Source organism: Lingula anatina, chromosome 9 (genome assembly GCF_051362555.1).
Source record: "Lingula anatina isolate TDL-2025a chromosome 9, LinAna3.0, whole genome shotgun sequence".
Lineage (NCBI taxonomy): Eukaryota > Metazoa > Brachiopoda > Lingulata > Lingulida > Lingulidae > Lingula > Lingula anatina.
Window position 1 is genome coordinate 18,293,521 of NC_141775.1, and position 25,462 is coordinate 18,318,982.

The following is a 25,462-nucleotide window of genomic DNA, read 5'->3' on the forward strand; positions in this document are numbered from 1 at the left end:
AGATGGGAGAGCAGGTGTCTCCTATAGTACCTGGAGGATATGCTGTAGTAGGTAAGTGTATGACTACATAGTACCCCAGTGAAGTCAGGATGGGAGAGCAGGTGTCTCCTATAGTACCTGGAGGATATGCTGTAGTAGGTAAGTGTATGACTACATGGTATCCCAGTGAAGTCAGGATGGGAGAGCTGGTGTCTCCTATAGTACCTGGAGGATATGCTGTAGTAGGTGAGTGTATGACTACATGGTATCCCAGTGAAGTCAGGATGGGAGAGCAGGTGTCTCCTATAGTACCTGGAGGATATGCTGTAGTAGGTAATATCATGTAACTCAGCAGTACTCTCTATCACTGTTAAGATTCATATTAGAGTCCTCTACAAACCCATGATAGTAACTACAGGTATGAAAGTTGATCACTTATCACTTCAATTATACTTGGTCTAGTGTGTCAGTTATTTTAAATATTGAAAAAAAATGAATATTATTATTCCAAACTGAGTTGTTCAGTACATTATTTATTAATAAGCCAGCTGTACATGTATCTTAATGCAGCAGCTATTGCTCTTAAAGCTGGCTGATATCGCATTGGAAAAAAATGTCAGTGGCATGTTCGTTTCAGTGTTTTTTTTTTTTGTTTTCATAATCATAAAGTGTGTGTTTATCACTGTGTAGGAGCTGCTGCTTTGGCAGGAAGCGTAACCCACACCATTTCCACCTCTGTGATAGTGTTTGAGCTAACGGGACAGATATCCCACATTCTACCTGCTGTGGTAAGACAACTGATTGTTTGATAAATGTGATAGTTTTAGAGCTAACGGGACAGATATCCCACATTCTACCTGCTGTGGTAAGACAACTGATTGTTTGATAAATGTGATAGTTTTAGAGCTAACGGGACAGATATCCCACATTCTACCTGCTGTGGTAAGAAAACTGATTGTTTGATAAATGTGATAGTGTTTGAATTAATGGGACAGATATCCATATTCTATTGGCTGACAGCATTGTTGGTCTTTGTAAAATTTAAATATATTAAATAAATTTTATAAAACCAACACTTATTTTTCATTATCTGTATATCATTTGTATACTCAAGATAGCAGTGTTGATAGCCAATGCAGTCGCCCACAGCCTTCAGCCGTCCATTTATGACAGCATCATCCAGATCAAGAGGCTACCTTACCTGCCTGATATCATCCCCACCAAGTCCAGGTAATAAGTGATATCATCCCCACCAAGTCCAGGTAATGTGTGATATCATCCCCACCAAGTCCAGGTAATAAGTGATATAATCCCCACCAAGTCCAGGTAATATGTGATATCATCCCCACCATGTCCAGGTAATATGTGATATCATCCCCACCAAGTCCAGGTAATATGTGATGTCATCCCCACCAAGTCTAGGTAATATGTGATATCATCCCCACCAAGTCCAGGTAATATGTCATATCATCCCCACCATGTCCAGGTAATATGTGATATCATCCCCACCAAGTCTAGGTAATATGTGATATCATCCCCTCCAAGTCCAGGTAATATGTGATATCATCCCCACCAAGTTCAGGTAATATGTCATATCATCCCCACCATGTCCAGGTAATATGTGATATCATCCCCACCAAGTCTAGGTAATATGTGATATCATCCCCTCCAAGTCCAGGTAATATGTGATGTCATCCCCACCAAGTCCAGGTAATGTGTGATATCATCCCCACCAAGTCCAGGTAATATGTGATATCATCCCCACCAAGTCCAGGTAATATGTGATATCACGCCCACCAAGTCCAGGTAATAAGTGATATCATCCCCACCAAGTGCAGGTAATATGTGATATCATCCCCACCAAGTCCAGGTAATAAGTGATATCATCCCCACCAAGTCCAGGTAATATGTGATGTCATCCCCACCAAGTCTAGGTAATATGTGATATCATCCCCACCAAGTCCAGGTAATATGTCATATCATCCCCACCATGTCCAGGTAATATGTGATATCATCCCCACCAAGTCTAGGTAATATGTGATATCATCCCCTCCAAGTCCAGGTAATATGTGATATCATCCCCACCAAGTCCAGGTAATATGTGATATCACGCCCACCAAGTCCAGGTAATAAGTGATATCATCCCCACCAAGTGCAGGTAATATGTGATATCATCCCCACAAGTCCAGGTAATAAGTGATATCATCCCCACCAAGTCCAGGTAATATGTGATGTCATCCCCACCAAGTCTAGGTAATATGTGATATCATCCCCACCAAGTCCAGGTAATATGTCATATCATCCCCACCATGTCCAGGTAATATGTGATATCATCCCCACCAAGTCTAGGTAATATGTGATATCATCCCCTCCAAGTCCAGGTAATATGTGATATCATCCCCACCATGTCCAGGTAATATGTGATGTCATCCCCACCAAGTCCAGGTAATATGTGATATCACGCCGACCAAGTCTAGGTAATATGTGATATCACCCCCACCAAGTCCAGGTAATATGTGATATCATCCCCACCAAGTCCAGGTAATATGTGATATCATCCCCACCAAGTCCAGGTAATATGTGATATCATCCCCACCAAGTCCAGGTAATATGTGATATCACCATAACTAAGTCAAGGTAATATGTGATATCACCCCCACCAAGTCCAGGTAATATGTGATGTCATCCCCACCAAGTCCAGGTAATATGTGATATCATCCCTACTAAGTCAAGGTAATATGTGATATCATCCCCACCAAGTCTAGGTAATATGTGATATCACCCCCACCAAGTCTAGGTAATATGTGATATCACCCCCACCAAGTCCAGGTAATATGTCATATCATCCCTACCAAGTCTAGGTAATATGTGACATCATCCCTACCAAGTCCAGGTAATATGTGACATCATCCCTATCAAGTCCAGGTAATATGTCATATCATCCCTACCAAGTCCAGGTAATATGTGACATCATCCCTACCAAGTCCAGGTAATATGTGATATCATCCCTACCAAGTCCAGGTAATATGTGATATCATCCCTACCAAGTCCAGGTAATGTGACATCATCCCTACCAAGTCCAGGTAATATGTCATATCATCCCTACCAAGTCCAGGTAATATGTCATATCATCCCTACCAAGTCCAGGTAATATGTGACATCATCCCCACCAAGTCCAGGTAATATGTGATATCATCCCTACCAAGTCCAGGTAATATGTGATATCATCCCTACCAAGTCCAGGTAATATGTGACATCATCCCCACCAAGTCCAGGTAATATGTGATATCATCCCTACCAAGTCCAGGTAATATGTGACATCATCCCTACCAAGTCCAGGTAATATGTGACATCATCCCTACCAAGTCCAGGTAATATGTGACATCATCCCTACCAAGTCCAGGTAATATGTGACATCATCCCTACCAAGTCCAGGTAATATGTGACATCATCCCTACCAAGTCCAGGTAATATGTGATATCATCCCCACCAAGTCCAGGTAATATGTGATATCATCCCCTCCAAGTCCAGGTAATACTTTCAGTACAAAACATTTTTCTGTACGTGAAATATTCCATGTCAGATGTGTTATCATATCCTTCTTGCAGCCCATATTATGTACATATATATATAATGTCTGGTGTCTTTGCAGCACTTACAATGTGTTTGTGGAGGACTTCATGATCCGTGACATCAGGTTTATCAGCTATATCGCCACATACCAGGATGTGAAGAATCTGTTGGAGACATCCAAGTTAAGAACATTCCCATTGGTGGATGCCCCAGGTAGGGTAAACACACATGTGTAATGGCACTGGAGAAAGTTTGATTTTCTTCCTACAAATCAAACAGAGGCATGTCTGAAATCCCAATCAGGATGTGTTTTTATCCAGGGATGGAACCATGGTTCGTGGAAGCAGTGTTGAACCAGTCAGATTTTTTAAAATCAAAATATATGTGTGAAAGCTCCTCCTTTAACCCTTATTTTGTCCTGTCTGCTATACCTTGAACATAGCACTGGCATATCAGGATCTCTGTGGGATTCCAAGACATGGGATTTATTAACTGAACATTGTACACTGTTCTGTAGTCTTCTTACTTAGTGTTATATTCTAGTATGTCAGTTTTACATGGTATTATCAGGTTTGAAAGCACCTTTCCTCTGATATTCTGATAGGCTTTTTCACCAAACAGTTTATAACAGGTATACATAAGACATTTATTTTTAGTATTTAGACCACTAACATATTGTTATATGTATACAATATAATGATATGCCATTCAGAAGACAATCATATCCATTATGTTGTGTATATTTCCAGAGTCCATGATTCTCCTTGGGTCTGTACAGAGACTGGAGCTGGAACTGCTACTGGAGGCTCAGCTTGGATGACAGCGCCGTCTGGCAGCAGTTGAAGAGGCATTACATAAACGGCAACAGGAAGAGAGCCAAGGAACAGCTGGAGAAGAGGACGTCCCAAGGCGATACCGAGGGGACGCGACCAATGGCGGCCTGCAGTGGAGATATGTTGAACGCTGTGAAGGTCCACCGTCAGCCGTCAGCCAGGTTTACGGTGACCCCTGCCGCCAGCAAGGTGGACAGTGGTGGACAGGTCCAGTTGAAGCTGGACTCCACGGTAAACAATGTGTGTGTTTGTGGATTTGAATGATAATCACAAGGACCATTCCCACAGATATTTGGATTGATCTATCTCCCTGGGTAGTCTCACTACATTACTATCCCCTTAACTGGCTTGAATGCCTGTCATGCCTAGTAAAGCTGATAGGGTGTAATTAAGCCAGTTATTTCATAGCAATTTATTGAGACTTCCCTGGGAGTTAGACCGATCCAGATGGTGTGATAATATATGTGAAATGATATTACTACATTATCTCTGCCATCATTCCAGCTACCAGAACAAACAGCTAATGGAGACACGCTGAAACCGCACAAGTACACCAAGGCACCACAGAGAGGGATATTAAAGAAGAGTCCCCGTCCCAGCCCCCGGGCTAGTCCCAGGGCCAGTCCTAAAGGAAGTCCTCAGTCTTCACCTCGCTCTAGTCCACCAGGGTCTGCCAAGACAAGCCCCACACCCAGTCCACAGTTAGGTTAGCCAGCTCTGGGCTACTACACTGGTCTGAAAGTTAACTTTTGATGTATTAAGAATATGGCTAAGTTAAAGGACTGTCTAGAAAATATTCCAGTTTTTATTAAAATCACACTGCAGTTTCTCAAAAAAAAAAAAAAAAAAAAAGAAGGGTATAGTGTATATAATTTGGTATAAAAAAAACGAATGATCATGAATAATTATTTAAAATTACTGAATTAGAGTAATGTGATTTTTAAGTAATCTTTACATTAGCTTGATGCAAGATGAGGTTAAAAATTGCTTACATTTAAAAAGATAATTTTAACCCTCTATAACAGGTACCTATATAGTATATACACCCTTAGGTTTATTTACCATCACACTATTGTTTTCCATGTACCTTTCTCTGTTTATTTTGATAATGAAGTTTGATTAATTTTGATTTTACAGAAAAGAAATTCAGCATTGGGCTGGCAAAGATTTTCAAATCTCGAAGTAAAGAAAGTATCGCGGACAGTACGGCTTCCGAAGATGATGAAGCTCAGGTAACTATGGCAACAAACTGATAAACAGCATGGAATATTTTAGTTTAAAAGTCAATATTTACAGGGTTCTGTATTCTACTTATGAAGGATTAGCAGTGTGAGGACTCAAGTATATCTAATTATATTATATATAGCATCGTGAATATCATAAGAGACATACATATATATATATATATATATATATATATATATATATATATATATATATATATTATATTATATATATAGCATCGTGAGGGTAGTGGCTAAGTTTACATTTATCTATTCATCTGTGTTTAATGTTATTATTTTTTATTTATTTATATCTTTTGCATGTGCTGTAAGTCTCTGCATACATGAAGTACCAGTTTGAAGTGAATAGTTCATAATTGAAGATGTATAATATATATTGTAATAGAGTGACCATGATGTAAGGTTTCAGAGTGTGGTACTGATATTTGGGTCATCCAGACACCATTAAACTACCTGAAGGTCAACATACCTGTATCTACCCAGGTTTGTCAACTGTTTGCCCTCTGAGTCAGTACAACAGTTAATGTGTGGTATTACACCATTAAAACTACCTGAAGGTCAACATACCTGTATCTACCCAGGTTTGTCAACTGTTTGCACTCTGAGTCAGTACAACAGTTAATGTGTGGTATTACACCATTAAAACTACCTGAAGGTCAACATACCAGTATCTACCCAGGCTTGTCAACTGTTTGCCCTCTGAGTCAGTACAACAGTTAGTGTGTGGTATTACACCATTAAAACTACCTGAAGGTCAATTCCATAAAAGCATTCTAACTTAGCATGGTACTAGGCCTTAGAATAATTCTAAATCCCTAGTTGTATACTTGTGAGCAATCAACTACTATTCCATAAAGCCATACTTAGAAACATTCTTACTAGTTGCTTGCTAAGATTTGGCTAGAATGGTGTCTTCATAGGAAAACCACAAAACCACAGGGTCAGTTTCGCCAAACAATAGGCAGTGACAGGGTGAAAGTTGAACTGAGTGCAGGCTGAGGGAAGTACTGATCAAGGCATTCCCATGTATTCTATAAAAGCCCTATACAGAAAGATGTCAAAATGGCAACTTCAGAAAAATAAAGCTTGGGGAAAGCATATTGTATCAACACAAGGCAAGGTTTCCTAATGTGTTGAGATCTTTGGAAGACTTGAAGACAAAACTCTCCAAACTAAAAATTGAATCTTTTGCAAATTAATTAAGCAAGAGAATCTGAAGTTAAAACAAAAAAATTGAAATTGGAAATTGAACTTTTGGTCTATAAACTTAATGCAAACACACCATTAAACTACCTGAAGGTCAACATACCTGTATCTACCCAGGTTTGCCAACTGTTTGTCCTCTGAGTCAGTACAACAGTTAGTGTGTGGTATTACACCATTAAACTACCTGAAGGTCAACATACCTGTATCTACCCAGGTTTGTCAACTGTTTGTCCTCTGAGTCAGTACAACAGTTAGTGTGTGGTATTACACCATTAAACTACCTGAAGGTCAACATACCAGTATCTACCCAGGCTTGTCAACTGTTTGTCCTCTGAGTCAGTACAATAGTTAGTGTGTGGTATTACACCATTAAACTACCTGAAGGTCAACATACCTGTATCTACCCAGGTTTGTCAACTGTTTGTCCTCTGAGTCAGTACAACAGTTAGTGTGTGGTATTACACCATTAAACTACCTGAAGGTCAACATACCTGTATCTACCCAGGCTTGTCAACTGTTTGTCCTCTGAGTCAGTACAACAGTTAGTGTGTGGTATTACACCATTAAACTACCTGAAGGTCAACATACCTGTATCTACCCAGGCTTGTCAACTGTTTGTCCTCTGAGCCAGTACAACAGTTAGTGTGGTATTAAGCCTGGGCTAACAGCCAGCTGCTGTATGCACTGTACACTTGGTGTTATATTCAGCATATAGTTTCATTCTCATGGTCTGTCTGATTTGGTGAAATGTAGATATTAACTGTAAGTGAAATGGTCTGGGTATTATTTGAATGTCTGCTTTTATATTATATTTCACTATTGACAGGATTCCTCCCTGTATGAGTTGTATGTATGCTATCATATTATATTTCACTATTGACAGGATTCCTCCCTATATGAGTTGTATGTATGCTATCATATTATATTTCACTATTGACAGGATTCCTCCCTGTATGAGTTGTATGTATGTTATCATATTATATTTCACTATTGACAGGATTCCTCCCTGTATGAGTTGTATGTATGCTATCATATTATATTTCACTGTTGACAGGATTCCTCCCTATATGAGTTGTATGTATGCTATCATATTATATTTCACTGTTGACAGGATTCCTCCCTGTATGAGTTGTATGTATGTTATCATATTATATTTCACTGTTGACAGGATTCCTCCTTGTATGAGTTGTATGTATGCTATCATATTATATTTCACTGTTGACAGGATTCCTCCCTGTATGAGTTGTATGTATGCTATCATATTATATTTCACTGTTGACAGGATTCCTCCCTGTATGAGTTGTATGTATGCTATCATATTATATTTCACTATTGACAGGATTCCTCCCTGTATGAGTTGTATGTATGCTATCATATTATATTTCACTATTGACAGGATTCCTCCCTGTATGAGTTGTATGTATGCTATCATATTATATTTCACTGTTGACAGGATTCCTCCCTATATGAGTTGTATGTATGCTATCATATTATATTTCACTGTTGACAGGATTCCTCCCTGTATGAGTTGTATGTATGCTATCATATTATATTTCACTATTGACAGGATTCCTCCCTGTATGAGTTGTATGTATGCTATCATATTATATTTCACTATTGACAGGATTCCTCCCTGTATGAGTTGTATGTATGCTATCATATTATATTTCACTATTGACAGGATTCCTCCCTGTATGAGTTGTATGTATGCTATCATATTATATTTCACTATTGACAGGATACCTCCCTGTATGAGTTGTATGTATGTTATCATATTATATTTCACTATTGACAGGATTCCTCCCTGTATGAGTTGTATGTATGCTATCATATTATATTTCACTATTGACAGGATTCCTCCCTATATGAGTTGGACCCTGAGTCTGACAGGTTCTTACACAGGCGTGGCAAACATGCCCATGTAAAGCTGGTAAGAAGATGGCTGCTGCTTTACAAACCACGTTTTATTTGATCATGTGACTTGTTATCTAGTCATGTGACCACAGCTTTTGACCACATGTTTTGCCATTGTTTCACAACTTTTGACTGCAGTGTGTAGGTGATTTAATTTTTGTAGCAGATTGCTGTGATTGTGTTTTATCATAACCCATTTTTGTTAGTAGTTCCTAGCAAGATTGTTAGTTGCCATTGTGTGGCTTAGTTTTAGTTTTCTTATATGGTAAAATATTCAGAGCTGTCCTTGTGTCTGTAAGTATAGCTTGATGATTGCAGTTGTCAAAGTGAGAAGATTTTTACTTATTTTCTGTTTGGATTTTGCTAAGAATACTATCTGAATGCTGTTAGTTTGCTGTGGTCATTTTTGAGGATGAGACAAAGGCATGACTGCAAGTAATGTTATTATAAATAGACTTAGGAAACTATAGAGAAATAAACTTATATTGCTGATTGAAAAGAACACAAACCGATTGTCAAAATGTAATGAAAAGTAGATTTTGATCATTTTGTAACGGTTTTCTAACAAACATAGCATCTGCACCAAAAGCTGCTTCTGTTTTGATATTTTTTTCTGCTCGCAGTGAAAACCAATTAACATATGTTTTGTCTACAAAATCATTTTCATTTGTATTGAAGCATATATTCTTGAGACTCTGACTGCTTGGATTGATGTAAAGTTTTATTTTATAAAAAAATTTATTATTATTTTCTTTCTTGTAATCAATTAATAGTCTTCACATCCAAAAGAACTTCAGAGCAACCCAAGATGAGACACTATAAAAACCTGGACTGGTTTTCTAACTGTTCATGTAGTTCGAATCCCATAAATATGTCTGGCATTTTAATAAACGACACATGCAGATATCAAAGAATCATCACAAGTTGGAGCACATTTACTCTCCCTAAAGGTTGCCGCCTTAGTGCAGAGTATCAATTTGTGAAATTGTCCTCTCTTGTTGTTCACTGGCTGTGGTAATTGAGTTGTGTTATCTTGTAAACTGTTATGAGGGGAATTATGCAATGGCTGCTGCCCAGAAACCTATTAAATATATAGATAAACACTGATTTATAACATTCTCAACAGATGATATTGTGCAAACAATTCTGTTGGGAAGTATAAATTGGCATATGAACAAAAACCAGTTGAAAATCAAGATGAACATGCACTGATGTTGACAGGGGTCAGCTGCTTTCTGCTTTCTCTGTGCACCAGCTTATAATTACTAGTTGTACATATTTGGGGAAGTTCCTTAACTGACTGCCACTCCCCCCCCCCCCCCCACCACTCCTTCACAATGGTGATCTTCATCTGAAATCTACTAATGAGACTATCATGTTTCTTACTACTATCTATACTTTCCTGTGTACATCATTAATACCTTGCATGTTGAGGCCTGGTGGCCTAAAATATCTTATGATTTATGGTGGTTCATCCATTGGCATGCTTTAATAATATGTCTTTATGTTTACTAACACCTTTATTATTTGATTTCAGTTGTCAAGAAATACCCTTCCTCCTTACATTCTCTTTAAATTTTATAGTACAGGGATGGGAGCATCCTCCTTCAAATTTTGAATTACAGGGATGGAAATTTCCCAAGGTTTTAGCAGAAAAGACAACTACATTTTGTTAGAAATGCTACAAGAGTAGGAGACGTCAGTGTTGAAAAGTAGGTGCAGGTTCCTTTCTCTCCAAACATTGTTTGTTCCCATCCCTGTACATGATATGTAGCAGTTAAAACACCATTAAACCAGCACTTTGATGTGCAGCATATTTAAGACACCATTCCCAGAGCCTATCGCACTAACTTTGGATCGGTCCAGGGGGATTCCCACTAAATTGCTATCAAATTAAACAGCTTAGATGTCTCGCACACCCACTGAAGCTGTTAGGGGGTAATTAACTCATTAAGCAGCTTTAGCAGATGTGCCAGACATCTAAGCTGCTTAAGCTGAAAGCAATTTAGGGAGAAACCCCTTGGAGGTAAATAGATCCTCTAAGATCAATCTAGGCATGGTAACCCAGTCAACCTTATTAGTCAACTCTGTTATGTGCATGTGCAGCATATTTAATATCCTATCAGTCAACAATGTACCTTGTACCTTGATAGCATGTGCATGATATCCATACCCTTATATTTGCAGATCACATTATTGTCAAATACAGAATTTTCCAAATATTTATTTTAAAGCAAGGCTTCAAGTGATGGATTGTCATATGCACATATTTATTGTTGATGTTTAAGGATGCCCAGTATGTAGAACATTATTATTAACAGTGGATTTCTATTAATATTGGGTTGAAAGTTACATTGCACTTGCTGTTTCTTAGATAGTTTAATTTGCAGTCAACAATTTTAGATATTACACTCTCATAGATGTAATCAACATTGATACAACTTATCTGTTCGCCAGAATTTTTTTTTCTCAAGAAGTTAGGTTTCTTGGCTACTGAAATGAGAGTGTAAACCTAGTATTTGTTGTCATGGTAATTCTTTCTGTTGCATGTTTTTCTTCATTTTCCTTTCCCTGCATTTTCTCCACTAGAGGTCTCTTCTAGACGATTTCCCCGAGCAATATACTGACTCTGTGCGAAGTGGCAAAAGTGTTCAATTTAATGTCTTGGACTTACAAGAGGTAAGTTTAATGTCATAGGTTTACTAGAGAAAATGTTAAAGTGATGAACATGCAGGTGAGTCCTGAACCATGCTTTCATAAACAAAGTAAACAGAGGCTGGCAGATCTGCTGCACTGTGGAAATTATACTTTTGAAATACTGCCACTACCCATGTCAGTAATTATCAGTGATGTTTTTAAAAGTAATAAATATTGTTATATACTTATTCGTTTCACTTAATCGCATATAAATCATTTATTGTCTAATAACTCGCAACGAAAACACCAACCACCGTTTCCAATACAAATCATTTATTTCGTTAACCCTTGCTATGAGCTGTTGTTTGCTTGGCTGCGTTACAGAATGCGTACACACCACGCACTGACTGTCCTTCACAAACTCTCCGACTATAACCATTTACAAACTTCTCTTATTTCCTCTACTTCTGCTATTTTCTTTTCAACCACCTTTTATATATTTCAATAAATTCTTTCGTTCCATATTTGAACTATTTCATTTTTATAGATATATTACCGAATGTGTAAATGCCCAGAATTTACTGTACCTCAGGAACCATTATTTCTAATGTCTTATCCCAACTACTATCTCTTCTTTGTTACCAATTTTGTACATTTTACACTGATCTATGTTTTCTTCATTAATCATAATTATTTCTAAGCACATACCCTTTAATACTCCAATTAACTTATTACAACTGTTCCATTTTGTGCCTTCTCTGATGTATTACTTTCTTGACCAAACTTCTATATCATTTAAAATATTCTTTGTTTTATATTTGCGATTTACTTGGACCTGACGCAGCAAGCTGAAAACAGCCTCGAATGAAATCTGCTCATCTCACATTTCCTTTTATACTATTGTGCAATGCACAATCTGCGCATGTCAAACTCCCCGCCCTATGAACTCATTTCCTCACCTGAATTGCTTCTCTAACACATTTTGCGTTGACTCGTTAAACGACAATAAATTCATTTATATACTTATTCGTTTCACTTAATCGCATATAAATCATTTATTGTCTAATAACTCGCAACGAAAACACCAACCACCGTTTCCAATCCTAATCATTTATTTCGTTAACCCTTGCTATGAGCTGTTGTTTGCTTGGCTGCGTCGACCACAAAGAACGGGCAATTTTCATTTATTCTTATTCTTTAAAAAACAACCATAAAATTATTTTATTATTAAGACATATATGTATACTTACCAGCTGAAAACAAATATATATTTATATATTTACCTTTATAACAAATTTAAAAATGAACACGTATTATTTATCTTAATATTTCTTTTTATATTCCAATATTTAGAGACACTTGAATCCTTTTTGACAAACTATCTTTTATATATCCGTCTTTCGCTTTATCAGAAATCCAACGTCCATGTTTTTTAAACAAACGGTCTTTTACTCCAAAATTTGCTGCCGCTGTAGCTCCTCCCACACGCATACTATGTAAACCAAACTTTTGTCTGTCAAATCCTAATATTTCTAGCTTTTGTAAAATAACTTCTCTAATTCTTGTATACGACATTTTTCCGTTTTTACGTAAAATGTGCTTTTTGGATTTCTTTAAATAACTAACTGGTCTAAATATAAAATTATCTGAATGTTCTTCAATGTTAGCTGCTTCCAAATATCTTTGTAAAAAAGCATATGGACATGTAGATTTCCCAGTTTTAGCAATCAAAACCGTAGATCCGTCCCTGTAAATGTCAGTTTTACTTTTTTCTATAAATATCTCAAAATATTGTTCTGTAAAAGAAATATCCGATCTTTTAATATTGCATACCTCGCTATATCTCAAAAAACCTGCAAATGATAAAAGGAATATACAAACATCTCGTAAATCTGCTAAACTAGCATTTGTATTAGCGAAATTGTTAATCATCATTTCTAACATTTTCGGAGTAACTATTTCCTTTTTTACTGTTTTCTTGCGTGACGTTCTCTTTGACGCTTCAACAATATTATTTATCATAGGATTATCACACGGATTTGGATTTATACCTGCTATTTCATGTGTCCATTTTAAACCATATTTAACGTCTTGAATCGTTCCTGGTTTACACGAATGCTGTATCAAACTCAACATGTAAAGTGCAATGTGATGCGTTTGAGCTGGAAAAACTTTTACTTCTTCAAAATTACTCGCCCATTTTTTCCATCTCTGAAATACGGATGAGTACTTGCGTACAGTATTTTCTGCTCTTGAATGTTCCAAAACCTGTGGTAAATCTGCAGCCAAACTCTTTAGTGTTGTGTCCTGTACCTCTCTCATCTTTGTCCAAATCCCTGTTCTGAAAATCTGTAATAGAAAATGTCCTTTCGCATCAATACCACAAATGCAATTTCTATGCTACTTGTCTTTAATCTTTCTCTCTGATCTTTATTTATTTCATTATGTTAACTTCACTATTCAACATTCACCTTACAATTCCTCTTTTATATGACATATTTTCATTCTATAATTTGCATTTTTTTTTTTTTTTACTTCAACCTGCAAACATGTAACAAATTTTTCTTTTAACCATTACCATGTCATTACTTTTTATAATTTATCAATATGTATTAATTTTACATGTAAAACTGAATTTATATCCCATTTATCTTTTCAAATCCAATTTTGATTCCTATTAAATCTCATCTTGATTCATTTCTAATCACATCTCGATTTATATCCAATCACATCTTGATTCATATTCATATCGAACCACACCTCGGTTCATATCAAACCATATCTTGGTTTCATCAAATGACATCTCAATTTATATCTAACCACATTTCGATTCTCATCGAACCACATCTCTATTTGTATCAAACCAAATTTCTGTTCGCATCGAACCAAATTTCTGTTCGCATCGAACCACATATCTGTTCGCATCGAACCAAATCTCTGTTCGCATCGAACCACACCTCTGTTCGCATCGAACCCCATATCTGTTCGCATCGAACCAAATTTCTGTTCGCATCGAACCACACCTCTGTTCGCATCGAACCCCATATCTGTTCGCATCGAACCGCATCTCTGTTCGCATCGAACCACACCTCTGTTCGCATCGAACCAAATTTCTGTTCGCATCGAACCACATATCTGTTCGCATCGAACCGCATCTCTGTTCGCATCAAATCAAATCTGTTCGCATCAAACCATATCTCGGTTCATATCGAATCACATCTCGATTCAATTATCCAACATATCCATCTCTATCTTATTTTTGTTTCTTCATAAATGAATATACTACATAAAATCTTGTGTAACGAATGTCATGATCCATTATAAATCCTTCAAATCACTTCTAGATTTTATCATGTTCCATTGCATTTTATAATTTTCAACCTTTCACCTACTTTAAATCTAATCTTGATCTAACCTTTTTATTCAGAACAATCTATCCTTATTGCCAGAATTTGATGCTTGAAGTTTTTTGATCCTATATAAGAATTTTTGTTTTTCCCTTGTTTGCAAATATCACATCCGTTCTTAAACTTTATTATATCCTTAATATACCATTTCCATTTTGAATTTTCATCTTGTAACAATGGCCAAAATGTTGCTGATTTCCAGTCTGGTACTACCAAAGTACCCTTTGCTTTGCAACATAGTAAATGATTTATAACTTTTGGCACTAATGCTACTGGAGGTACTAACCAATTATTTTCGTTTGACCAATCCTGTAAAAATGCATCAACCGCCTCTGTATTTGGATTCCAAAATTTTGAATTAAAACGAGTTACTTTTGTATTTTCATAATTAGCAAATCTATCTATTGTATACGATCCCCATTTTTTATTCATAAAATTAAAGAAATTTTCCGTGACTTCCCAATCATCTGTGTCTATAATTTTACTTATAAAATCTGCTTTTGCATTTTGTGTCCTTGGAATCCATTTTATTTGCAAAATAATATCATTTTCTACACAAAAATTGAAAATATTTAATGCCAATGTTTGCAAATGCACCTTCATTGATCCAGTCTGTACTATTCTAACAACATTTTTATTATCTGTAAACCATCCGATTTTTCGATTTTTAATAAATTTCGTAAATGACTGTAATGAAATAAATAGCGCCTTTAATTCTCTCCATGTTGAGCTCTGTTTTTTCTCACTATCAGACCACATTTTGTGACAAATCTCAGAATTGCATCTAATCAAATATCCTCCGCATGCATGTTCGCTTGCATCTGAAAACCCCAGTATTTTTGGTACATCTTCCACAAACATGACTCTGCGATTTAGTCTGTCAATGTTCGACAACCAAAATTTTAATTCATTTCGCAAATCTGACTTGTCCTTCAAATCCTCGATACCATCCCAATTTCTCCTGTCATTTATGACCTGATGCATATTTCTAGTCATCAGTCTCGTTACATCTCCGAACACTATATATAAAGATATAATTTTTCCCGTAATTCTAGCTAAACTTCTAGCAGATGTGTTTGATATATTTTCCATTATTTCCATTATATCAATTTTTAAATCTGCCACTCTTTTATCAATTATTGAAAGAATCCCTTTTTTCAAATCCCATTGTAAGCCCAACCAGTTTAATGTTTGTGTTGGTTTCCACATACTTTTGACTTCGTTTACTACGAAACCAGATTTCAATAAATCGTGTCTGATCAAATTCGCAAATCTTTCGCAAGTCTCAAAATTTTCGCTAAATCCCAAACCATCATCTAGGTACATAACAATTGGTATATGTTTTGATCTCCAATGTTTTACTAAACATCTCAAAACTTTCGTGAATATGTAACCTGCTGACGAAATTCCAAAAGGGAGCACTGTATAAACATAATATTTAATTTGACCATTCATACGCCAAGAAAACCCCAAAAAATCTTGTTGTGATTCCTTAATATCTATGTGATGATAACCATCTTTCAAATCAAACTGAAACATATACCCTCCCAATTTAACATATTGTAGAGCCTCGTTTGCGTCTTCAAATTTTACTTTCTCTTTCCAAATGTATGGATTCACATGTCTTAAATCAAGTACTAAACGTTTCTTTTTGCCGTTAGATGTAACCGTTAATGGATTTACCACCTTTGGAATTTCCTTAACTTCTCGAATTCTGCCAGATTTTAATAAATCTTTAATGGTATTTATAACAAATTCTGTGTTTTCAAGCGATGATTTGTTATTCTTGATAAATGAATTTGGTGGTGTCTCAATAAATGGAATAACATATCCATTTTTTAATACGTCTAAAATATATTTATTAGCCTGTATGCTTTCCCAGAATTGATAGTTTCTCTTAAGTCTTCCTTTAACATTTACATTTTGATGATAATCTAACAACCCATCTGAATTTCTCAAATTATTATCTATCATATACTTATCTTTCATTTTTGATTTGCTCATCTTGCTTTTATTTGTTTTGTTGCCACCCGCTGTATGTAGCTTCGCTTCCTCTGAATTTCTGTCCGTATGTTCTTTCTCGTGGATGCACTGTACTCTGTGCTTGGTCTTTGTATGGACAGCTTTCCCTCCAATGGCCATATTGTCCACAGGCGAAGCACTGGTCGTTTGGGTTTGGGAATCTTTTTCTTCGAAAAAGAAAGCTTCCTCGATCAGATATACCTGCAAAATTGACTGATGCAGTATAATTCTTTTTATTGTAATTAAACTCGTTTTTGTTACGCCTGTTTTGATTTCGTATTCGCATTTTTCTACTGGCTCTCATTTGTGCAGACCGTATTTTCTTTTTATCATCACTATCTTCTGCTAGGTCATCTGATTCGTATTCTTTTACTGCTTCCCAACCTGCTTCTGACTTATCTGCTATTCTTATAAGTTTATTTCTCTTTTGTAAAATGTCAGTGCCTTCCTTTATTGCCTTACGAGCCTCTTTTACATGTCCGTCCTTAATCAACATATCAGCTTTCTGCATATTTTCGATTACTTCAGTATTTATTTCGAACTGCTTTTGATTTCCCGCAAATTTTAATTTTTTCTGTACTGTCTTGGCTTTTTTGTTCTGACTTTGACTTTCTTCGACTAGCTCCCTTTTCAGTGATATAAACTGTTTGTCCATATAAGACTTGAACACAGAAAATGTGTCCGTCATTTGTCCAGCTGAGCTGTTATCATTTACATCACCTTTCTCATTGAAAGTTCCTTCATTGCCCTCTTCTTTATCTTCTACTGCCAAATTTAAAAATTCTCTGCTCTCACTCTCGGTATCTTCACTCTCCGAGGTTGACTCCCTTCTTCTCTTCGACATACCAGCGATTTACTTGGACCTGACGCAGCAAGCTGAAAACAGCCTCGAATGAAATCTGCTCATCTCACATTTCCTTTTATACTATTGTGCAATGCACAATCTGCGCATGTCAAACTCCCCGCCCTATGAACTCATTTCCTCACCTGAATTGCTTCTCTAACACATTTTGCGTTGACTCGTTAAACGACAATAAATTCATTTATGTGTCAGTTACTGCATCCCAGAGCTAATAATATGATATCATGGAGGATACTGGGGTCTAGTCAGGGTCAGGGGGAGATCAGAGGTGAAGTGAAGGTCAGGGCAAGGTCAGAGGTGAAGTAAAGATCAGGGAGAGGTCAGAGGTAAAGGTCAAGAAATTGTCATTTGTCCATCACAAGATCAGTCTTGGGTCAAGAGACCCAGAAATGTGCCAAAAGAAGTTATATTGAAACAGTCATTTGACAACTGGGATGTAAAGCAGTTGTTTCTTTATGTATAATATTATTTATTAATTATGATTTTATCGATATGAATATTATTTCTTTAATTTTTTGGAATTTTATAGGCTTACCAAATATTTCATAGTTGAAGGCTAATTTTAAGGTTGCTTTTTAGAAGTGACTTAGTAGACATGCTTTTCTTGCTAGTTTATACATGTATATATTTTAGATGTCTAGCTTTCCTATGGAATATTGTATCACTTGTGGTGATACTCTAGTAGTATTTACTATTATACCCCAGACACTGGTTTAGGGGTGTATGGACTACAGGTTGGCTGTCTGTTAAGTTTGTTCATTAAAATTGCTTGACTTGGTGAAAACATCACATAACAGGTCAGCAGATTGTATAACTGAAATTTTCAGACTTTTTTAAGATGAAGAAAAGGTAAATGATGTTAGTGAATTTTATGGATATTTCTTTGTATTACGGTAAGTTGATTTCTGGAATGCATCTAGTAAGGTGTGATGTGTGGTATATTTGATCTGTTTATCATGTGTGTGTTGTGTTTAGAATTTATTTTGTCATGATTGTAGAACTTGCAGTGATGAGAGCCTTAGTGTCTTCACTAGAGCAGCTTGCAGTGAACTGACACATGGTTTTATACTATATTGACTTTAGAGAGTATCTAGAACCAGTTTCAGAAAATGACTTAAAAGTTTGCTTTTCTTTAAAGTCTTTATTGCATTCAACATAAATTCTGAATTAAAGACGAGACTTTTAACTTAGCTGAAATCACCCTACCTGGTTAACAATAGAATGTTATTTTAAAACCCGATATTTTATTTGAAAGGTATAGGTGATGAGATCAATAACCTTTATAAAGATGTTGCGTAGTTTATGTATTAAAATGGCACATTTCTATACTTCAAAAATAACTGATTTCAAAAAGTTATCATTCTGTCATTGGATTATTTCTCTTCATTTGCAAGCCTCCACAGAGAGTGATAGATTTGAGTGAAGAAGAGGTAAAGTACCAGTAGCATGATGTGTGCTGTGTTCATTTATAAACTGACATCAGAGAAGACTTACATCCGCTGTGTTATGTTAGAACAATTAAGTAGTTTTTCTTCAATCAACAGCTAATATTTGGCAGCGAATATTGCCTCATTCCATGATGTAGATACTCTTGAGAGACAGTGAAATATTGGAGGTAATTATTAGCTGCCAGTATTCACTGGTCATTGAAGAAAAATGTCTTTATTCTTAAACTGACATATTGTTAATGTTGTTTAGTTCAGTCATACCCAGCCAAAGAATTTTAAACCAAGTTCAGAAGAAGGCAGATGAAGGCGGTTGTTTTGACAGAAGCTTCAAAACCAGAAAGAAAGTGACCAAGTGTATAATAGGCCAATTTATCTGCTGCTTCTTTAAAAATATATGTTACATTTTGTTTACTTATTGATGTCAGGGGCAGATAATAAGGGTTGAAATGTCAAATAATTGACATAAAGTGTGACCTATACCATCCCATCCCCAGGTACTCATAGTAGTTAAGATGTGAATTATGGTTTTGTCCTAGATATTCAATATTAGTACTTGAACCTAACTCACACTGCTTCATTTTGACAGCCTTAAGTCATGCCAAAAACTATAAGTATAATAGTATAAATATTTCACAACTGTCACTATGAATGAAAATCATAATATTTAATCAATAACAAAAATAAAAAAATAAGTCTTGAGATTCAATTTTTTAAAAAACTTACATAAAAGTGTATCACATTCTATTGAATTACAACTTTATAGGCTAAGAATTGGTTAAATTCCTTCTTGGATCACTATAAGGCTTTTGCAGTTAAGATGGAAGGCTTTATTATATGAAGCAGGGTCTGGCTCTGTAGATATTAATGACAACCTGTTTTATTGCTCTCTGTAGATGTAAAATGACACAGTTGTTATTACACTGGGTCTGGGTCTGTAAATTCCATTGCTGGTCAGTTTTATTTCTTCCAGTAGTCATAAAATAGCACAGCTCTCAGTGGCAGATATTAAGAGGGGTGTTAGGGGGGTCCTGACCCCTCCCCTCCCCTTCGATTACTGAGAAAAAAATCACATCTATAATTCCTCTTGAAATTAGAATTGTGTGTAGCTTAATCATAGTTTTAAACTATACCAGATGTCACCGTTCACCAAATAAAATACCAAAATATCAGCGGGCCCCGAACCCCACGTCAGCAGGGGAAGGGGAGACTTCAATTCCATGGACCACCCCCTTCAAATAATTCTGGCTTCGCCCTTGGCTCTTATTGCACAGTAATGCACTGCTTGTAGTGCTCTAGATATGGTTAGTCTCTTCCTCCATGTAGTGTTGCCATTTTGTATAGCCTGATTAAAGCTCATCTTATATGACAATGGCAATGAACAGTTTCCTAATTTTGAATGATTCTTGATAAGTTTAGTCTTGTTCTGCTTACTGCTAACATTAGATTGGATTGCTGTCCTAATTTTGGAGAGCACTGTAGATAGTCATGATAGTGTCATTGTTTTGACATGGTGTGACATTTGTTTGACAGTGTTGTGACATTGTATTGATGATAGTGTGATGTTGTTTGGGTGTAGTGAAACATCTTTACAAGGTTTTTATGTACAGACACAGATGTGTCTGTACATATTGCCATCACCTGCGTCTGTCGTCGCCGTCGCCGTTCATGTCGCCGTCGATGTCGCCGTCGCCGTGCACTTTCAGCGTTAACACCATAAGTGGAAGACAGTTTTACTTTTTGGCTTTATATTTACAGAGCTGATGAATATTCATAAAATGCAGGTCAAGTTCGAAAATCGGCATGATCGGGCCACCATTTTAGTAGTTATGCTGTTTTTTCACTTTTCGGCATATATGCAACACTGTTAACACATTTCAAAGAAAACTGATAGGCCTGTTGTCATGAAACTCACAGGAGTAATCAATCTTACTGAAACGCAGGTCAAGTTCGAAAATCGGCATGATCGGGCCACCATTTTAGTAGTTATGCTGTTTTTTCACTTTTCAGCATATATGCAACACTTAACACATTTCAAAGAAAACTGATAGGCCTGTTGTCATGAAACTCACAGGAGTAATCAATCTTACTAAAACGCAGGTCAAGTTCGAAAATCAGCATAATCGGGCCATTATTTTATGCTGTTTTTTCACATTTTACATTTTTCACATTTCTTCAGATTCAATTCTTAGGCATGTTAACAGTCTCATTATTTAATTAATAAGATACGTAAAAGTGTTTGTTTGACATTTCCTGCATCTTTACAACATTGTTAGTTGATTATGTAAAAATGATGGTAAACTTGTTATCGTGTATTGTGTAATAAAGTGTCAAAAATGGAAATAAACTCATATTATTGCAGTTTGTAAGATTCAATCATTCATTATGTTCAGAAACTCAGAATGGAGGAAATTGGACATTTGACACTGTTCTATTGATATTTTTCACATCTCATCAACTTTCTTAGTTGATCATATAAAAATGGCAGTAAACTGTTAATTTTGTTTTATGTTAAAAAAGTGTTAAAAATGGAAATAAACGCATTTCATAACTGTACTGTCTTGTTTCACATTTCCTCAGATTCAATTCTTAGGCATGTTAACAGTCTCATTATTTAACTAATAAGATACGTAAAAGTCTTTGTTAAACATTTCCTGCATCTTTACAACATTGTTAGTTGATTATGTAAAAATGATGGTAAGCTTGTTATCATGTATTGTATAATAGAGTTTCAAAAATGGAAATAAACTCTTATCATTGCAGTTTGTCAGATTCATCCATTCATTCACTATGTTCAGAAACTCAGAATGGAGGAAATTGGACATTAAACACTGTTCTATTGATATTTTTCCCATCTCATCAATTTTCTTAGTTGATCATATAAAAATGGCAATAAAGTGTTAATTTTGTTATATGTTAAAAAATTGTTAATAATGGAAAAAAATGCATTTCAGGACAGTACTGTCTTGTCTACATTTTGGCATTTTCAAGTTGTGACTTTGAAGTTCCATGGGCCTGAAGACCTCTGCTAGTCACATTTTCTGAATATCCATGATACTAATATTTTATTATTAAAAATTGATGGTTATTATCCTGTTAAACATTATGTAATATTGCATCAAAATTTGAAGAAACCCCTATTTTGGACACTGCTCCCTTGATGACCATTTAAGGAAAACTATGTCACTTACTGTTCTCAAACTTACAGGAAAGAAACATGGGACTAAAATACAGTTTCATTAGGCAGTGCAGTCTATTTGGTAAATTTTTCTGGCAGTTAATCAGTTTTTTGTGAAAATTTAATTTTTCACATATTGGCAATATCAAGGTGTGACTTAGAATCACCTTGGGCTTGAAGACCCATGCTAGTCACATTTTCTGAAAATCCACGATACGTATATTTTATTATTAAAAACTGATGGTCTTTATGCTGTTAAGCATTATGAAATATTGCATCAAAATAGAAGAAAACACAATTTTGGGTATTGCTGCCATGATGACCATCATGGGAAAACCATATTACTTATGATTGTCAAACTTTTAAAAAAGAAACACAGGACTAAAATGCAGCTCGAGTTGGAAAAGCAGTCTAATTGACTTCTTTTTCTGGAAGTTTTACATTTTCAAAGTGTGAACTTGAACTCCCATGGGCCTGAAGCCTTATGCTTGTTACACATTTTACTTACATTGGTATTACCTGTTGAGCATAATTAAAATTTGATGTTGAATTTGCAGTTTAACATAATGTACTTTTACATCAGAATTGACAGTAGCCTATTTTGTTATTTCCTGCTTTTTGTCTGTACATTTGACAGCTTTGCTGCCTTGTTTTTTAAAAACATGGTGTGACATTGTTTTGACAGTGGTGTGGTATATTTGGACCTAGTGTGACATTGTTTTGATGTTAGTGTGATGTTGTTTGGATGTTTTGACATTTTTACAGTTTTTTTTTTTCTCGGACATGGTGTGACATTTTTTGACAGTGGTGTAATATTTTTGACAGTAGCATGACATTGTTTTGACACTGATGTTTATTCTGTAGCAAAGACAGTGGGAGGAAGAGCAGTTGAAATGTCAGGTGAAGTTTGAAGAGGCTCAGATAGACCCCGCCCCCTTCCAGCTAGTGGAGAGGACTTCCTTACAGAAAGTAAGATGAAAAAAAAAACAGAACATTTAGAAAATGCATGGCTGGTTTTCAAGAATGTTCATTTTATCCGCATCTCTGTCTTTTACATAAATAAAACTTTCCAAAATTCAATAATGACTGGGGAATTGAAAAAAGAGAGGATCATTTAATCAAAAAAAAATTTAGCATCAATGCAGAGGAATCTTTCGAAGTGTTTCAGCTTATTCTTGGAAGAAATGGATCCATCATAATGGCATGGGAGAACTGAATTGTACATGCATTCTTTACAGTACCTAAGTAGTTAAGACTTCACCATTTCACTTCTTTCTCACTATGTGGTTGTGGCTATGTTTCAGGTTCACTCTCTGTTCTCACTGCTAGGCCTGAACCATGCCTATGTCACCAATACAGGGAGGTTGGTAGGAGTGGTTGCACTTAAAGAGGTAAACACACATCAACTTGTTACTATCATAACTATATAACACTGTAAACTTGAACCATGCCTATGTCACCAATACAGGGAGGTTGGTAGAAGTGGTTACACTTAAAGAGGTAAACACACATCAACTTGTTACTATCATAACTATATAATACTGTAAACTTGAACCATGTCTATGTCACCAATACAGGGAGGTTGGTAGAAGTGGTTACACTTAAAGAGGTAAACACACATCAACTTGTTACTATCATAACTATTTAACACTGTAAACATCAGAATTGCTGCTATTTGGCACTAGAAAAGTAAATGCTTAATGTGTTTAAAAGTTGTTACAGTATTACTCAGCCTTTGTTAAATCTTGTGTGACCCAAGTCTTGTGTAAGGTGTTACACTCTCAAAGTATAGGTCAGAGAATGATGGAACAAGTTTAACAAATCACAGCATGGGGTAATGCAATCAGCCTGCATTTTGTGCTTGCAGGTAAGGAGGGCCATTGAGGGCCAGGTAGAAGAAGACCATGAACTGATGCGGACACACAAGCATGGCAATACTGTGGAACTGGAGATGGAAGTGAGGGAACGGTCGGATAGTGAGGCTTGAACTACATCAACTCATCAGATAGTGAGGCGTAAATAATAATTGCTCATGGTCAGTTTGGGACAGAAAGGAAAGTGAAGCACATGGAAACTGAAATATTTTATCAGGACATGAAATATGCCAGAAGACAGTGAAGAGAACATTACTAGGAGCTGTGTACCAGTAGAGAGAGAGGAGAGTATGAACTCTTAACATTGGTGCTGTGGTCAGAATACTTGGTGTTTACCATGTACCCCCCTCTCACTGCTGACATACTGCATTTAGAGAGTTATCAAAATAAAGAACAAAGAGATATGGCATGTCATGATAGTCCATGACTTGACAGTCAGTGTCATGGTAACCATTGCCATGACAATATGCCATGACAGTCCATGACCTGACATTCAGTACCATGGTAACCATTGCCGTGACAATATGGCATGACAGTCCATGGCCAGACATTCAGTATCATGGTAACCGTTGCCATGACAACATGGTATGACAGTCCATGACCTGACATTCAGTACCATGGTAACTGTTGCCATGACAACATGCCATGACAGACCCCGCTTCATATACAGTGACATGGTAACCATTGTTTCAGTTCATAATAATGCCAATATCATTTTATCCATGTTAAATTTATTTGGGTGCTTAAGTAAATAAATACATTGTAACTACTGGTGTATGGGGGGGGGGGGGGGGTTCATGCCAAGGCAGTCCTTTTGTACCCAGAGTTTAAGAGTTTACTGTAGACTGACCTGTGTAATCATCATGTCTTCCAGAAAGGGAGGGGAGACATGATGATAATACAGCTTACTGGCAGTTTACTGTAGACTGACCTGTGTAATCATAATGTCTTCCAGAAAGGGAGGGGAGACATGATGATAATACAGCTTACTGGTAGTCTACTGGAAACTCCAAAACTCTGGATGCCATTTTAGTCATATATTTGTATATATATATTAACATTACCATATTTTTTATATCTCTTTTTGTACAGACTGCATTATGATTTAAATTAGCTTTTTGAATGGTCAAATGATCCCTTGTTTTCCTTGTTCTGTTTATTTCAGTCATTGGCATATTATCATTATTCATAAATTTCAATTATCACAAAACAGATACAACTGTAACAGTGAATTTCCCTCTGGGGTTTAACTGTTGTTTATATTTAACAAAAAGAAACAGCACTATGC

General features: G+C 36.1%; 2 protein-coding genes and 1 long non-coding RNA gene across 3 annotated transcripts; 2 read left to right on the forward strand and 1 right to left on the reverse strand.

Annotated features, from left to right (window-relative positions):
- Window positions 1–89: 89 nt before the first annotated feature.
- LOC147760052 (chloride channel protein 1-like) lies at window positions 90–4,404 on the forward strand. The gene is made up of 6 exons (XM_086996313.1): window positions 90–312; window positions 670–767; window positions 850–921; window positions 1,094–1,209; window positions 3,632–3,765; window positions 4,302–4,404. Exons 1-6 carry the CDS (start codon window positions 90–92, stop codon window positions 4,370–4,372), a joined length of 714 nt encoding a protein of 237 aa, XP_086852439.1. The 3' UTR covers window positions 4,373–4,404.
- Window positions 4,390–25,331, forward strand: LOC106166834 (uncharacterized). The gene is made up of 8 exons (XM_086995714.1): window positions 4,390–4,616; window positions 4,890–5,091; window positions 5,523–5,617; window positions 8,688–8,765; window positions 19,072–19,107; window positions 23,165–23,269; window positions 23,605–23,691; window positions 24,168–25,331. Exons 1-8 carry the CDS (start codon window positions 4,485–4,487, stop codon window positions 24,285–24,287), a joined length of 855 nt encoding a protein of 284 aa, XP_086851840.1. The 5' UTR covers window positions 4,390–4,484; the 3' UTR covers window positions 24,288–25,331.
- LOC147760053 (uncharacterized) lies at window positions 12,514–17,852 on the reverse strand. The gene is made up of 2 exons (XR_015331092.1): window positions 17,536–17,852; window positions 12,514–13,735 (listed from the first exon to the last, which is right to left on the reverse strand). It is a non-coding gene; the product is annotated as an uncharacterized LOC147760053 (long non-coding RNA).
- Window positions 25,332–25,462: the final 131 nt, after the last annotated feature.

Excerpts from the sequence above, each read along its gene's own strand:
- LOC147760052 (XM_086996313.1), top strand. The coding sequence starts at position 90 with ATGGGAGAGCAGGTGTCTCCTATAGTACCTGGAGGATATGCTGTAGTA. Across the intron at positions 313-669 it reads TGGAGGATATGCTGTAGTAG|GAGCTGCTGCTTTGGCAGGA; the intron begins GTAATATCATGT and ends ATCACTGTGTAG. Across the intron at positions 768-849 it reads CCCACATTCTACCTGCTGTG|ACAACTGATTGTTTGATAAA; the intron begins GTAAGACAACTG and ends TGCTGTGGTAAG.
- LOC106166834 (XM_086995714.1), top strand. The coding sequence starts at position 4,485 with ATGGCGGCCTGCAGTGGAGATATGTTGAACGCTGTGAAGGTCCACCGT. Across the intron at positions 19,108-23,164 it reads TAGATTTGAGTGAAGAAGAG|CAAAGACAGTGGGAGGAAGA; the intron begins GTAAAGTACCAG and ends TTTATTCTGTAG. Across the intron at positions 23,270-23,604 it reads AGAGGACTTCCTTACAGAAA|GTTCACTCTCTGTTCTCACT; the intron begins GTAAGATGAAAA and ends GCTATGTTTCAG.